Genomic DNA, 16,421 nt, shown 5'->3' on the forward strand with positions numbered 1-16,421 from the left:
GCCCGCAGCGGCGCCGGGAAGACCCTGCCGGCCGTCCGCCCGCACGCCCTTCGTCTCCAGCCGCACGCTCCCTCCCGCTCCCTCAGCTCGGCGGCCGCACGGCCCCGCGCTACTTACCCCCGCGAGGGCGCACCCGCGCCCCCCGTCGCCGCCGCAGCCTCGGCGGAGCGCAGCGCCAAGCAGCGGAACTGACCTCAGCGGCGGCCGAGCGCCCATTGGGCAGCGCCGCGCTGCCGTTCCCGCCGGCGGCGCCGTGTAGAGCTCTACAGCAGCGCTCTACGCTCGGCGGCGGTGGCGCAGGCGCGTTGCGCGCCCCGATCCGGCGTGGTGGGGACCCCAGGGGGGAAAGCGCGGCACTGCGGGGGCACCTCGAGCTGCGACGAGGAGTGCGGGACATAGCATCATAGGCTGCGTTGGGCTGTAGGGCACTCGAAGATCTCGTTTCATCTCCTCCTGCCATGAGAGCGGCCTTATGTCACGGCTCCTACCATGCTGCGTTTCGTTCTCCTTTGTAGCAAAGGGTTCTGACGGCACAGAAGACTGAACGAATATCTGTCGGTTACAGTGTCTCTCTGTGCTCCCACTGATCACATTGTGTTCTGTTAGTATGGGACATGGGCTTAAATTTCGTTCAGCGAAGCAGCAGGATGATGTTCTGATTGCTTGTTTTTAGTTGCTTCCTATGAAACTCAAACTTCAAATCAGAACAAAAACAATTTATTTAAACAGAAGGGAGAAACAAAAAAGGTTTAATATTTTGGAACCTTACCTCCTAAAAGTCCATTTAAAGTCACAACAGTATCTAATTACTATGCTTAAAACATATTTAACATTGGATCCCAAGCCCTTGCAGAGTGTCTTTAAAATGGAGCTTTATAATACATGACTTCACAGCTGTGCTCTTTTTGTTGTTGTTGTTGTTGTTGCTTTTTTTTTTTTTTTTAAACATGGTTTCTGTGTGATAAGAACTGCCGTTAAGTTGCATCTTCTGGGCTTGACCCAGCCTTGCCATTCTCTAGATGTGCCTGACCAACAGCAGTTGTATTTTATGTTCTTACTGCATCGTAAGCATTCACTGTGTTCTGTGTTGCAGATAGGTTATGAGAGTGGCCTGACCTTTGCTTGGCCAAGTTTGTTCACTGAGGTAGTTAATGCTGTGAACTGAACACTTACAGTTGGGAATTATCTGTGTGGATGCCATGAAAGCCAGGAAGGACAATTTGCACTTAACGACTTGTGTCAGCTGCTCTGCAAAGATAAATATGTGGGCTACACTTACCAGAGAGTTTTCTTGAAAACCAAAATCAACAGAAACATTCCTAAAATACAGGGGATGTAGTCTAACACAAGTAATAAGAAATAAAGAGTTTGCTAGTCAGACGGTGGGTTTTTTTGTTTGCTTTATTTTGTTTTTTAGCTTCGTTAGCTCTATCTTTAACAGTCCTGAGAGTGATAGGTAACCATGAAATGGAACCATTTGTCTGATACACGACACTGATTAACTTTCACCTTTCTTCCTTAGATATGTGTGGCTAGCCTGCTCTGAGGTTAGAAAGGCAATTGCCTGTAGCAAAAGCAAATAGATCATTCAGTATTTAGATAAGGCCAGACTAAACAAAGTCACCCAGAAAAGTCTTTGTTGTGGAAAGCTTGAGTCAAATTGCATCTTCCAGAGTGTCTTCCAGCTACACTAAACTCACTCTCTTCTCAACATTTCACGGCTACTTCATTTGCTTTCACTGTCACATAGATACTGTCTTCAAAGAAGTGAGTCAGATGAGATCCTTTCTCCCCTTTCTCGTTTGCCTTCAGCCTAGTTAGGCTACTACAGGGAAGATAATTGTTGCCTTTGTCTCCTCCTCTCCTCTTTCCTTTGCCATCGACCAGACTTCCTTGCTGATGTCTGAATTCCTGCTCCTGCAAAGTCGTTCATTCCTTCTCTATTTGTCCTTTGACTCCCTGACTCTCTAGGTAGCAGCAGTGTTATTCAGGCACTTGTGTACACCCGCACAGAGGACCTTAAAGCGAGGGGCATTCCTTAGTAATGGCAAGCAAGTAGTGTGCCTTATTTCATAGTGAGTTTCAGTTCCTGCAGCAAAGAGATGATGCTTTTCCATCATTTGCAACATCTATTATTTCTTTGTAACTCCACTGTCCTCTGCATTATTGGTCACTGTGAGATACCCACCTACCAGTAATTCACCACAACTCTGCTGCTGATGATTGTCCTGCTGTCAACCTGCGTTTCTTTCCACTCAGTAACAAGATTATCTGATACGAAATGCTGATCATGTCCTGTAGATTGAGGAGGGATGCAAACAGAGTGGCACAGATTTGCTGCTGTAGAGCTATAGCTTTGCTACTCAGCTCCAATATTATGAAATATCTGTGCTTGGAGAAGGCCCAGTAGGAAAGAGAACAAAGAGTATAAATGCCCTAAGAGCTTTTCTTGGAACAATTTTGCTCTGCGTATTATTAAACTCATAAGTCCCAAAAAGCAGGAAAAAAATGTACTGGAAAACCTGAGAAAACCAGTAGTGGTAACAAAAGTTGACAATGAAAAAGGTCACTGTTTTGGAGACATGCAGAATCTCTCCTTGAGCTATGGCAACACTCTCACATAACAATTATCCTCTCTCTTCAAGACTATAGGCAAATGGGTAAGTTTTCACTATGCATTGAAACATACTCAGGAGCAGTACAGTCTATTTGAATCTGTGAATGGAGGGGAAAGTGCTTCTTTGGATGTGTGTTCTGTGAACATACTTTGTAGATGTGAATTATATGGAGAATGGAACATACACTTGCAATACAGGAACATTTTGGCTTCTAAGGTGAACTAGAACATACTGTGTTGTAATGTATTTTCTGTAGTAATACTATAGAATATAATGTAGTATGTATAGACTACATTATAGGAGTTTGGAGTGCTTAGAAAAGGAAAACTCAATCTTTCTTTTCTGAAACGTGCAGTCACAAATAACAAAATTGAGAATTTAAAATAGAAACAAAATAAGTTTCAGTTCTGAAAGTTTCCCACCCCTTAATAATTCAGGCTTGGACTTAGAGACAGAAGAAACAGCTTAACATTTCTGCAGCTGATCTCAGTGATTTATGATATCTGATTCAAGTAGGTAAGAAAAGCAAATGTTTTATAGGATACATTTCAGACATTTGTTCAGATGCAAGTTGCTGCTGATTATCAGAGTGCTCACTCCCACTATTTCCTTTCACTGGAGGGCATTAGGACTGTTAAGAAGTGGCAAGAGAATAATATTATATTATGCTGTTAATTTCAGCATCTGTATTTCTTAGTGTTACATCTCTGAAGAGTGCTCGGATTTTGCTGTACTGAGAATACAACTGCTGGTTATCTGTTGCTCTCTAGTGGTCAACGTGTAACCCTGCTCCTATTCCCTATAAAGATTACCTTTTTGTTTTGTTACTGAAGTGCATTATAAACCGCTCAGTGGACATTTACCTTCAGATAAGGAAATTTATACTTTAATCATTAGAAAAATAAAAATGCAAGTTTCTTGTATTTTTTATCTTCTCTTGCTTTACATTTCTAATATTTCCACCTACATCCTTATTTCTCTGTGATCTCACAAACTGAGAGAGCATTTCCTTTCATTGCACCAAAACTTTGCGCAGAGCCTAACTCCTCTCTGTTCCTGAGCTACATCAGAGCACATCATTCTGGCTCTTGTCAAGCAAAACATGCTTTGATGACATCATCAAGTAACAGAAGGCAGAACAGATACTGACTGGTCGGATTATTTTAGTTCTCCTTCCTCCAGCAAATTACCAATTTTTACAGTCTTACAATTAACTCAGTTTGTACTTGTTTGTCAATTTGCTTAATTTGGGAAGCAAATAAAAAAATTATGGAAATAAACATGAGGTTGAAGGTTGGAGACTGACCATATAAAATTTTTTCCCTTGGAAAATCAGGTTAACAACTGAACTCAATTCATGTTAACCCAAGAAAGTGAGAAGCCAGCGGTGATTATAGTCAGGGCAGAACTTGGGACTGACTTAATGGAGGAGGTAGCTTCAGCAACAACTTTTCAACAAATAGATTGTATGTAATCATTAATTTAAAGTTGACATTGGCAGTTTTGCAAAGGGCAACAGGCAGTTATCACCTGCAAAGAGACTGGAGCAGGACCAGAGCCCCTTCTAGCACTGTGCTACCTGTTCTGGAGTTGAGAAAAGCCCTAGAGTAGACATGACCAACATGCAGCCCATCCCCTGCCCTGCCCCATCATAGTGGCACTTCCCTGCCAATTGACCTGGCACAACTCCAGGCACACACTCTTTGCTCAGCCCCAGCCACACATTGGTGTGTGGACAGCACTGGCTAGGCTGAATCCAAAGCACGAGGAGGACACAATGCAGTTCTTACAAAAGCTGTGGCAAATAATCGTGTGCACTGTGATACACTGGCCAAACACAATCTTGTGAACAGCAAAAAATATGGAGCCATGCTTTCTGTTTTGATAAAGGATTTTGAGAATAGGTTTCAAGATCGTAAAAAAGAAATCTTTTTTTTATATTTGTATATATGTGTGTATATTTTGTATATTTGCAACTCCATTTTCAGTCAACGTAAGTATGTTACCTGTGAATTTCTGAATATAGTGCATAGAGTTTCAACCAGGTATTCAAGTCAAAAATTTGACCATGTCTCTTCAACAGTCTTTTATAAGTCTTGCCTAGTGTAGAAAATATCCTCGCTTCACAAGCACGCCTTATTCATCTCATGGCTTTTCTGGCATTATGTACACTTGTAAACAACTCTGATCATCCATGCTGCTTCAATTTTTCATCTGTATTTATTAGTTTTAATTCCTAAACTGTTAAGGTGATGAATTAATAGAAGGAAATATTATTAGGCATTTTCCAGGCTCTTTAATGAGCTCTTATTTCAGTCAAGCTCCTCTTTCTCTTGTTCAGCACCCTAAACTCCTGGAGCTGCTTTGTCAGCACAGAGCTCTGAGTATGGCGTGTGCTTCATGACTTACAAGCCTTTCAGCACAGCCCTGAAATGTGATATCAAAACTACCTTATCCTGATATCATCCCAAAAATAACATTTAAGAGGCATGTCTTCTTTTTATGTCTCAGAAAGGGTGAGAAGATTAAAATTTTATATAGCTTCTGTCTTAACATTTTCCCAAACCTGTAGAGTGCTAGAAAATCTCTGAGACATCTGATAGCTGAGGTGCATCCCTGTGATACAAGTCAGAAAGTCTAATTTTTCAAACAGTTTTCCAAGAAGTCTGCTATTGTAGAATTTATTCCACATATATTCTTTGATGCAAAAGATCTTGAAATTTAAAAAATGCTGCAGAATCACAATTTTCCATACTCAAGACCCATGAGGTTTTTAACATTTCTGCTAGTATGGCAACTTTAGCAGTAAATGCATATCAAATACCACTTTGATGAGTCACATTCATGTATTAAACTCTTTTTAGTGAGCTACCAATTCTGTTCAAAGAATTTCATTGATCTTTTATAGTAATCCTGCACTCTCTACAATCTAATGTTAAGGAAGAAGAAAATAATATTTCATATTTATACAGTCAAACAATAAACACTACCACATTCCTGGATCTTCAGATGTAGCCCCAAGCATAATGGAAGGAAACATTGCTTCACATTGCCAAAACAGCTCCAAAAGAGAGCCTTAAGAACTTTTGGATAATCACACGTTTAAGAAACAATTTGTTAAGCACTGAGTACAGCACACTAAATGCTACAAATTTGGGTTATCTTCACTAATGTTTATCAGAAATTAGATCTGATGAATCCTGTCACACTTGCTCCCTGCACGCTGCAGTTATAGACATTTTTTTTTAAGTGCACCTTGAAGAGAAAGGTTGTGAGCAGCAAATTACTTTATACAAGGCTAAGAAATAAGTTTTTTAGTATAACCACTTTTCAGCACCGCATACTTACTTTTACCCCCAGCCTTTGGAGATTTAAATCCCTTACATTACACAGACAGGTTCAAAAGACCATACCTAATAGGTCCTGTGTGAGAGCGGAGGTGAATAACTGAAACATCTCTTGGGTTCCAGAATTACCTTTCTAAGTCTGGTTTAATGGTATTAGTCTGGACAGTTCAGATCACATTGGGTGGAAAATGGTAATTGCAGCATATTATATACTCAGAGACCTCTGTAGTTTGATGACCAGTATACCTTTAGGGTTTTTTTGTTTTTTTTTTTTCATCCCTTACCAGTTGTATCAGAAGAAAATAAATCTGGGCAGCTTTTGATGAGAAGAGACCTAGATATAAATGAATTCTAAATTATGATTACATTTTATGTATGTTTAGTCATGTAATCATCACTGAAGAAAATGTGCACTGCTGTAGAAAGGACGTTTTTAAAATAAAAGTCAGTAGACTTTGAACAGATAATGTATGCAGCTAGTCTTTTGAATAGACCTAATGAGCTTATTTGGCTTTTTGAAATCAATTTGATGTCTCAACAGGCATCCTTAGTGATATTTTTAATTGCAGTAAACAATTTGTAAAATAATGAGGTTTGCAACAGGGAAATCTTTTGTCAAATTGGAATTGCAAGGTTAGAATGCATTTCTTAGCTGCACATTGGTTTTTGTTTTTGTTTTTTTTTCGAGAAAGATACAGACTTCTACTGCCACTTCAGGAAAATATGCCATATAAAGTTAACCAACGACAATCACATTTCAATAGAGATGCTCCTTATGCTGTCACTTTACTGTACTTCCTTTTATTCTGCACTGGTATAGCTAAAACATATCCCTGAGTTAAAATCAATTTATTTCACTAAGTCCTTAAAGAGAATAGTAGTTCTGCATAAGATTTTGAGTTCAGGCATAGAACATTAAAAAGCAGTTTTCCACTAGAATCAAGGCACGAGTGTAGTTTTGAGTTGTTACTGAGAGTTTCTGGGAGTCCTGCTCATAAAAAAAAATAATAATAAAAAATAAAAAATAAAAAAAATAGAAGCCATAGTGCAATATTCAGCAACCATTGATTTATATAAATTATTACTATTTTTTGCACCAGCTCCAAAAATCAGCCATGTCAGGAGAATTAGTGACAGCTTAGAATGTTGTATAGGTCAGTGAACTCTGAATGTCTTCATAGTAAAACATCTGAATCTCAAAAAATAATGCAACAAGACCAAGTGTAGTTTGTCAGATGACAACATTATGTAAAAAAAATAAGAATCCAGAAATTCAGGACATTTTGAAGCTCTGAATGCATATCTAGTGAATTCCACAGAGAATATACATGTCCCAGAAAGAAGAGTGGATAATGAAGAAATATTTCCCAGGAACGAGGAAACACAGTGTGGGATCAAAATAAATTATCATAGATCTGATCGAGACTAACTTAAAAGGGAAAAAACACTGATGTATATTTCTTTGTGAGAAAAAGTGCAAGAGTACATTGTTTTAAAAATATGCATATCATCTAAGGTAGAAAACATACGACTGCTTTGTGTGATAAGAACCATGTTGAATTAAAACATATCTCCAAATACAAAAAGGGGATATTAACCTTTTCTTTTCAAATTAGTCATGGCTTTGAAGCAGAATTTAAATTGAGTAGTAGCCTGGAAGCTTTGATTTACATCAAATAATTGGATATGAAATTCCAACACGCGAAGCAGGCAGCTGCTGAAAATGATCTGAAGCAAAACAAGACTTTCAAAGTCATCGCTGAGTTATTGGTAACAAAGGCCAGGAGTACTGGGAACAAAACCAAGAGTGAGGAAAGTATTAATGATCAAATTACACTGATAAAGCGTGCATTTAAAATAACAGCCTGACTGCTGCTAACTTTCAGAGAAAAGATATTTGTTATAAATGAGAATTTTAGGAAAATTTTAATGAAATGTTCAAATGGTCAGGTCAGAAAACAAAATGCTATAAATGACAAAGAAAGGAACACAGAATAGACCAGGGAACATTATTTTTTTCTGTATGGAAGCAGTGTGCCCACACCTTGGGTATTCCCAGCTTTTATGATTCTCCCATCTCAGACACTAGAATAGACTCAGAGAGGGGCAGTGGGGATTATCAGAAGCTGGACCAGTTCTGTGGGAAACACGTGCTAGCATGAGAAATAACCAATTAAGAAGGGAGTACAATAGCAACCTCTACTGCCATTGGCAACACAGAGAATAAATAGAGAACAATTGTTTTTAACAATCCAAGAGACGATATTATTCTCAAATAAAAGAAGTAGGCAGCAGATGCAAAACAAACGAAAGGAGGTGATCTTTCACACAAGCAGGTAAACTGCAAGAACTGTAGTGACATAGTGTAGTTCATAGTACAAGTGCACATGGGTTCAGTGATTGAAACAGAGGAATATCACTCAGAGAATGCCACTGCTGCTTCCTGGATTTGTACTCTTCACTAAGCATCTGCTGTTGGTAACAGCCCATCTCTGGTTAGAAGGACCTTTGGCCCAATGTACCATTTCTATATTCTTGGGAAGCTGTAGGGATATGCTTGCATTTAAAATACATCAGGTTGATTCATAATACAAGTGATCTTCCACTCTGTCAGAAAGAAACGATGGAAGCAATGAAGAGCTGTTGATAGGAATTAATAATATATAACTAAATGAAAGATATTGATAGTGATTATACCATCAAAGACAGCAGTAGGCATTTGATACAAAAGAGCAGGTTTGTTACGACACAAGCAGAATGAGTATGTTAAGAATGGATGTAACAAGATTGTAAGTTAAAAATCCAAATGCACTTGGGGCTCTCCAGCACATAGGAATAAAAGTTACCTATAGATATTTGGGTCAGATGTTCGGCAAATAGTGTAACCACTTAGTGCATTTTATATAATATGAATATTGCTGTATTTTTTTTACAGCACTTTTTTTTACATTTTTTTTACTCCACTAAAAAGAAATAAATAAAATTATATTCCACAAGAACAGATCCAAAGATTACTTTTAAATGTTAATTAAAAAAAAAGTTTTTTAAAAAGATAGAGTCAGAAACAAGTTCATTAATTAAACATAGGAATAAACAGCAGTGGTGTAAATGCTCTGTAGAAAATAAGCTATGGATAAAGTAAGAAGAGCTCAAAGAGAATGTCTGTCCAAAAAAATCTTTTCAGATGCAGGACTAAAATGAATGATTGTTGAGAGCAGTTAAGGAAAACCTCTTTCCTTTAGTGATTCTTGGAGAAAATTTACGAAGACTACAATGCTACTACGACGTTACTAGATGAAAAAAATTCGCTCCTTTGACTTTATTGAGATTCAAGTGTATTATTTAAATCTTATTGTTCGTCTCCTTATTTTCAATAACTTAGTTCAGTTCTTTTGCTGAACAAGTTTATGGGAGGATTTATTTTTAGCGTCTCCTGTCTCTGCTGCACACTCCCACACTCAAGACAATTGTGCTTCCTCGGTAAGGCTGTGGAGCAATGGGTGGGGATGGTGGATGGAGCACAGTATATTCAAGGACTGATGTAACTGAGTGAGGCTGAATTTCTTGGGCTCCTTCTAGCATCCACAGTCAGAGGTGGGGTCCTTCAGAAAGAAGTTAAGAAAGAAATGAAATTCCAGTTTTCCTACTTGGAATTTCTGGAGAGTTGGTTTATCTCTACAATGATTGTGGTGGGAGCCTAGGAGATCTGGTTTGCTTGTTATGTTAATATTGAGCTTTGAGATGCTGTTCCCCTTTGAAGATCTGGCACTGTGTGCCACAGGCTTATTGGATTTCACAGAACCAAAGCAAAGACCACAGGACAAGATAGCCACAGAGGATTTAAGAGTAGAGGCCCAGGCCCCAGGGACATGAACACAAATCACAGAAGGTCAGTAACTCATCAGTTTGAGAATGCAACCTTGGAGTTAGGTTGAGCTGATTTTAGGGCATCACAAAGAGAAGAGAGTTGTATCTAATATATGTAAAACATCATTAAACTATGAAAATGCAAAGAAGATCACAAGAAAGTGCAATTAACTGTCACAGTCCCTCCTGGGAAACAGAAGGACAGAAAAAAGGGAATTTCTCCAGCCTCCTGTCTTGCAGAGGTTGTGTCTGAGCCACATCATTTCTTAGCCACAGCTCTTCCCTCTCACGCTTTAGCAGAGAAGGAGAAATTTCTGATATGCCATCCCTCACATTTTGCCACTGTGACTCAGTATTTATCTGAAAAGAGTTTCCGTAGAATTAATTAGATAAGAATTTTTAAGAACAGTTTGTGCATTCTGCTCCAACTTTCCCACACTACAGTCTGATTTCTTATCAGAGCATCTAACCAGTGTAAACTGGAGTGCAATTGACAAATACTGTGCTCACACAGGAAATATTTAACGATCCCACACAAAGCACAGCATGAACAACACACTTCGCCAGAAAGTGAAGTTAATATAATGAGATGACAAAGTGAACAGTGCAAATACCTATTAGAAGACAGAGACAACAATGAACCAATGATTTAATAAATCTCACAAGATTTTTTCAATAGTGTTAAAAAAAAAAATCACACTTGGATGGAAAAAAAAATCCATAGAATACAACTAGATTTTACCAATCTAATATACAATGTTCACCACTGAATTACTGTGCTAAGCTATGAAATTATCACTGCATTACTTTACACATGAAATATGCCATAGATAGTGTACCCAAAAGTAGGTTCTGTCGTCTGCATAGTAGTTTTCATATATATTATACAAAAGTCTTTGTTAGATTAAATAAAGTAATTATCATTTCTTCCTGTATGACTGTTTTGGCATTGGAGCAAATATATTCAGCCACTTCCTTGAACCATGAATCTCTTTAAGAGCTTTAAATTCTAAACTCTTAGTAATTTCCTGCATACCTTCCTCTGCAGCACCCAGCATTATGTTCTTAAGAAAATAATTCACCCAGCATGGTGAATGTTCACTCTTTTATTAAGAGCCAATATCATGGGTCAGTCAAGAATGGGACATCATATCTGCCAAAATGACCTCTGTTTATGAAAGAGATAAGAGAGTCCTTAATTTAAGGGAGAAGCGCAGGAGCAGTCTCCAAGTCTGTTAGAGAGGAGAAAGAAAGACTTCAAGAAAGGGGCTGATACAGGAAATTTGTTCTGATAGAGCAAATTTCAGCCACAAAACACTTTTTCAACATAGTCACTACAGTTAGCTGTGCGTTTTTGCCAGCAGTGAACAAGAGCCTGCATGTCATGCTTATGAAAATGTGCATGGCTGTCTGATCTGGCTCATCTTTCACGTCACTGTCGCCCACTGCTGAAATGCGCCATCCACCACCTCACTGTGCTGACATTTAGTGTTTGGTCTCCATAAGTGTTCAGCAAGCATCAGTGTATGACAATGGATGCCATTTTTTCTGCATGGAGGAATCAATTCCACATCTTTACTTTGTATGCACTTCCAGGTCAGGAGCCATTTTGTCAGACTGCCCTTCTGCTGCCATCTGTTGCACAGCAACAAAATGTAACAGAACTTTGACAGGAGGTTCAACTTCTACTGCCATACCACCAACATCCAACTCTGATGTCGTGGGACACCATAATAAAATAGGAGGCATTACTTTTGGAGCAGCCCTTGCAGAAACACATGGGTTGAAGACATTTTTTGTAATGATTAGTTGTAATTCTCTGGTCTAATGTGTGATCATGTGGAATGAGTCTGACACCTAGCAGACGAGAGGGTATATTTAGCAATTTGTTATATACACATCTTAGCACATTTATTCATTAATTTTGAGAAAGCACTAACAGTTCTTCCTCATTCTGCCTTCAGATATCTAATGAAATTATCCTATTCTCTGAGCTTATGGAATATTTCTAACGGTGAACAAACTAACTCAGGAAGTCTTGAAGAAAGATCATTGATCAGGTACTTTATCCATGCTTAGCCGTTTGTACTGAGTTTAAAGAAAAGGCCTCTGGGAAAAGAGCCATTTAACTAAGAAAAAAGCCTTTCATATATTTCACAGTGAGGAAAAAGGGAGATTCAGTAGCCTACAGGAGGAATTCTCTGGTCTAATGTGTGATGTTGTGGAATGAATCTCAGCATCCTGAAGAAGTTTCCAGCAGCACAGGACCTGACAGACCAGTGATGTGAGATAGAATGCTCTGAGTATTATCAAAATTGCTAAACTAATTTGCTATGGTTCCAACTAGAATATTTGCTAAACTCCTGCCAGTAGTAGAGTACAATAGTGAAGGCTTCAAATGTATTACAACTGCCAGTCAGCTGGAAATAACAAGTAGTTGCATTCAGTGAGTCAAATCAGTGCTAAACTAGAATTTGAGGGATCTATTTTTGTTTGGAATAGAACAAAACTTTAACCATCCAAACTGTTGAATTTAAGCTATAGTGAATTCAATAAAGAAATTCAGATTGCTGGTAAATAAAGCTTGATCATTGATAATCCTCTTGATCAAAACGAAATGTCTAATAGATGTACAATCAGGAAGTAACTGTGGAAAACTGTCACAATGTCAGTCACTGATAGAGGTGCAGGAAGTGGAAAATTCTTTCTTCCCCATGGAGGAGACAGAGCCATGCTTTTTTCAGCAGTATTCAGTGCCAGGACAAGAGGCAACTGGCACAAACTGGAACGCAAGAATTTCCCTCTGAACATCAGGAAGCACTTCTCTACTGTGAGAATGATGGAACACTGACAACCTTAAGCACTCTATGATTCTGTGATTAAAATGCCAGCTGGAACATCAACCATCTCCTCTATTGCCAAATCCATACCAGTTTCAATGAAAAGAGCAAGAAGAAAAGGCTTGAATGGGTAATTATGGCCCATGCATATAATATACCAATTTCTGCTATCATAAGTGGTCAAAGTCAAGGTGGAAGTTAGAGTAGCATGGCTCTCTATTTGCAGTTGAACCCCCTCATGAATGTGTCTACATTTTAGTTATTTTTTTTCATTTAGTAAATGTTGAAGTCCCTATTAATCTAAGCAGAATTGAGCTTTGGTGCAATGGAGATTTTGTTGAAAAGGAAGCAGATACCTTAGCACAGGTACAGTTTAAAATCAAGTTAAAAGGAATCATTTTTTCTGATCTTTGACAATAGAGTTAAAATATGCAGTTTCCCTTTCTTTAAGAGCTTGTTTGGATTGGTACCATTAGAACAAATAATTCATTACCCGTAAATAAACATTTTGAAAATTTAATGCAATTAAAAAATAGTAACTTTTGCTTACACTACTAGTTCCCTCCAAAATTCAAGATGCTTTTTATTTTCTCAGACCTCCTGCCCCCACTGCATCTGGAACCCATTCTGGCCTTGTGTTCTGGACATATTACACTGCTGTTGATTAGCTATTTCTTAAAGCAGCATCATTTACAAGACAGTAATAAGTGTCTCTTTCACATAAGGTTAGATATTTGCATGAACTGTTTTTTCAGTTATGCAGGATAGACTTGTCATTGTTTTCTTGGTTTTGGCTGTCAGCTTAATGTTTTGATATAACATCCCAAGCCCGTAATCAACAACGCTAAGAGGATTCATTACACTACAATGTTCAGTGAAAATGTTGTAATATTGTAATATCCAAGATTTCAAATGATGCGAGGACAGTATTTTAGCTTACAGTCATATCTTTGAATTTGACACTGGTGAAATTTACTTGCTTGTTAATAAGAAAAGACAATCTCTGCCTGTCCTAAGCCATTTTAGAATAGTAGAAGTTACAATTACTATTTGAGTGCTTACAACCAGTTTCCAAGTCCAAACCAGGCAGTTTCTCTATAGCCTTTCACATCCAGTCCCTTCCTTCTAACAGGACTGCATAAGGGCTTGGCTAGAAAATTCCTTGATGATATGTATTGTAATCTCATTCTGAAAACACACCAGAATTTTCTACTCTTCTTATAAACTGGCTTGCAGTTTGATAGTCAGGATTTCCAAATGAGTATTAGCCTTGCCAACAATGTGTTATATTGAAATATTTCATTAATTAAAGGATTTTTTTTTTTTTTCAAATAATGCAAGCTATGTGAGAGCTTGTTAGACTTCTTTTAAGATAATTTCCTTGCAGTTCCCAAAACAATGAACAAATGTCTCTTGGATGTCACTTCCCTTTCCATTTCCAGCTCAGCAATTAAACACAGAATTGCATATACTGGTACCAGTAAGAATCATAAATGCTGAAGTTGTGAAAGCTAAAGTACCAAATTTGAGATCCAACAGCCATATTCTCCACAGAAGAAAATGCAGTCTAGTTCAGAGCTGTTTTCTGAAAGCTCATCATGCCGTCCTACAAATGAAAATAACTTACTGCTTACTTGCTGTGCTTGTAACAGATTTCTTGTAAATGGCCTGAATAATAATCACTCTTGGGACAGTATCTGTGGCTAAATTATCCTTGTGTTCCATGGAATGATTTCTCAGCATCACACTGTTTATATTTGTGTGGTTGTTTACTTACTCTCCTTTCAGAAGAAAGAGAATGAGAATATGTTGTGGCCTCAATGTCACACTTGCAAAGTATTTTTGAAAAACCACATGCATCATTTTTGTGGAGAATTCACATGTCTTGCTACAAGGCACAGAAAGCTGTTCCTTGCTGAAATGTCATATCCTGTCCCACAGAGTATAAATAAAGAGACAGGAAGAGATTTGGGAGCAGCTGAAGCCTTCTCCAACACCCTTCTTTCTTATTTTGCAGTCCCAGAGCCAGGAAGATGCCCCACCTGGGGCAGGTGGCACAAGCACAGGAAGGGCAATCAGACCTTGACTGTGCTGATGGTGTGGGAAGCTGGAAGAACATAGAAATACTTGAATGAATGTATGCAGACCACCCTGGTGAGACCTTATCTCTTGAGATGAAACCAATGAATGCATTCTAGGTGTAACACAGTTCCTACAAGGCCTGGGATCCTGCCCTTCTGTTTGGTGTTAACACTCATCAGCCACAGCTGCTTCCACATAATGTCTTACAGCTGCATCATGTATAAGTGGCATGGATGATCAAGGGATATTTATGACTTCTGAGGGCAATTAGAAGTGGCTGAAGAGCCATCCCACTGCATCGTGTGACTACATCAAAAATAGCAATTGTTTAAGTGTCAGCGCTGCTTGAAGGATGTGGTTTAAAGCAGGATTCAAAGTGTGCAATGAAAAAGCACAAGAAGGAACAATGCACTATCAAGTTACTGAAGCAGAATAATTAAAAATTCTGTCGATCCTCTGTCCTTGTGTGACCCCTGAATACTGACTACAATTTCTTAAATGTGTCTGTCTTATCATAGCATTTTGAAATTTCATAATCCTCTGTGAGTTCTTCTGTGACCTGGTGAACATCGGGACTCGCCACCTAAATAGCACTCCTGAGCAATTTCCCCTTTCAGTTATGTGCCTGGAAAACTATGTGACTGGAAACTAAAAAGCCAACTAATTCTGTGCATTAATACATATCTCTGAATCTTAAGATGAATGTTTCAAGTATTGCTAGTGCAGGTAATATCCAATCTGCATATAATGGAGATTTGATGAACAAAAACACTCCATGGATGAAAATCCGTTAAAACAGAGAAAATGCTCTGTAGCAAAGTTTCTCTTGCTATTTCCTTGCTATTTCTCTTTCTGTTCTTTGCATGACAAAAATACATTGTAATTGCAAAAGTCAAATAGGGGTAAAAAAAATAATAATAATAACTCCTCCAAATTTCTCTAGGATATCTTTCAATAGTTAAACTTACATGGACTTTTGCGATTTCTGATCATATACCAATACGTGGAGAGATACAGACATGAATAAATAACTTTTCATTCTACCCATAATATTCAATAACATTTTTTCATGATAAAGGATGTGAGTCATGAATAGAGAAAATGTATGCTTAGAAACTAATTATAGGTACTACTTACTTTGAAAGGTAATGAAACCAATCTTGCAGTTACCTGCAGATGACACCAGGTTGGCAGGAAGTGTTGATTTGACTAGGGATAGGAAGGCCTTACAGAAGGATCTGGACAGGCTGGATAGATGTGTGGGGGCTAGTGGGATGAAGTTCAACAAGACCAAGTGCTGGGTCCTACACTTTGGCCACAACAACCACATGCTACAGGCTTGGGGCAGAGTATCTCGAAGACTGTGTGGTAGAAATAGACCTGGGGGTATTGCTCTGCTGAACATGAGCCAGCAGTGTGCCCAGGTGACCAAGAAGGACAATGGCATCCTGGCTTGCATCAAACATAGTGTTGGCAGCAAGAGCAGGAAGGTGATCATCCCTCTGTACTCAGCACTGGTGAGGCCGCACCTCAAGTACTGCGTTCAGTTTTGGGCTTCTCACTGCAAGAAAGACATTGAGGCCCTGGAACATGTCCATTGCCCTGGAAGGGCAATGAAGCTGGTGAGGGGTCTGGAGCACAGGTCTTATGAAGAGCAGCTGAGTGAA

At 38.7% G+C, this 16,421-nt stretch overlaps 1 protein-coding gene across 1 annotated transcript in view; it reads left to right on the plus strand.

The window, feature by feature from the left end:
• The first annotated feature begins 2,656 nt into the window (after positions 1-2,656).
• CLNK (cytokine dependent hematopoietic cell linker) overlaps positions 2,657-16,421 on the plus strand; it is a 43,962-nt gene continuing 30,197 nt past the window's right edge. Inside the window, exon 1 of the mRNA XM_010710415.3 lies at positions 2,657-2,660. Within this exon, the coding sequence (XP_010708717.2) occupies positions 2,657-2,660 (4 nt within the window). The remainder of the gene's footprint in view (positions 2,661-16,421) is intronic.

The sequence above is a fragment of the Meleagris gallopavo genome, chromosome 4 (assembly GCF_000146605.3).
Source record: "Meleagris gallopavo isolate NT-WF06-2002-E0010 breed Aviagen turkey brand Nicholas breeding stock chromosome 4, Turkey_5.1, whole genome shotgun sequence".
Lineage (NCBI taxonomy): Eukaryota > Metazoa > Chordata > Aves > Galliformes > Phasianidae > Meleagris > Meleagris gallopavo.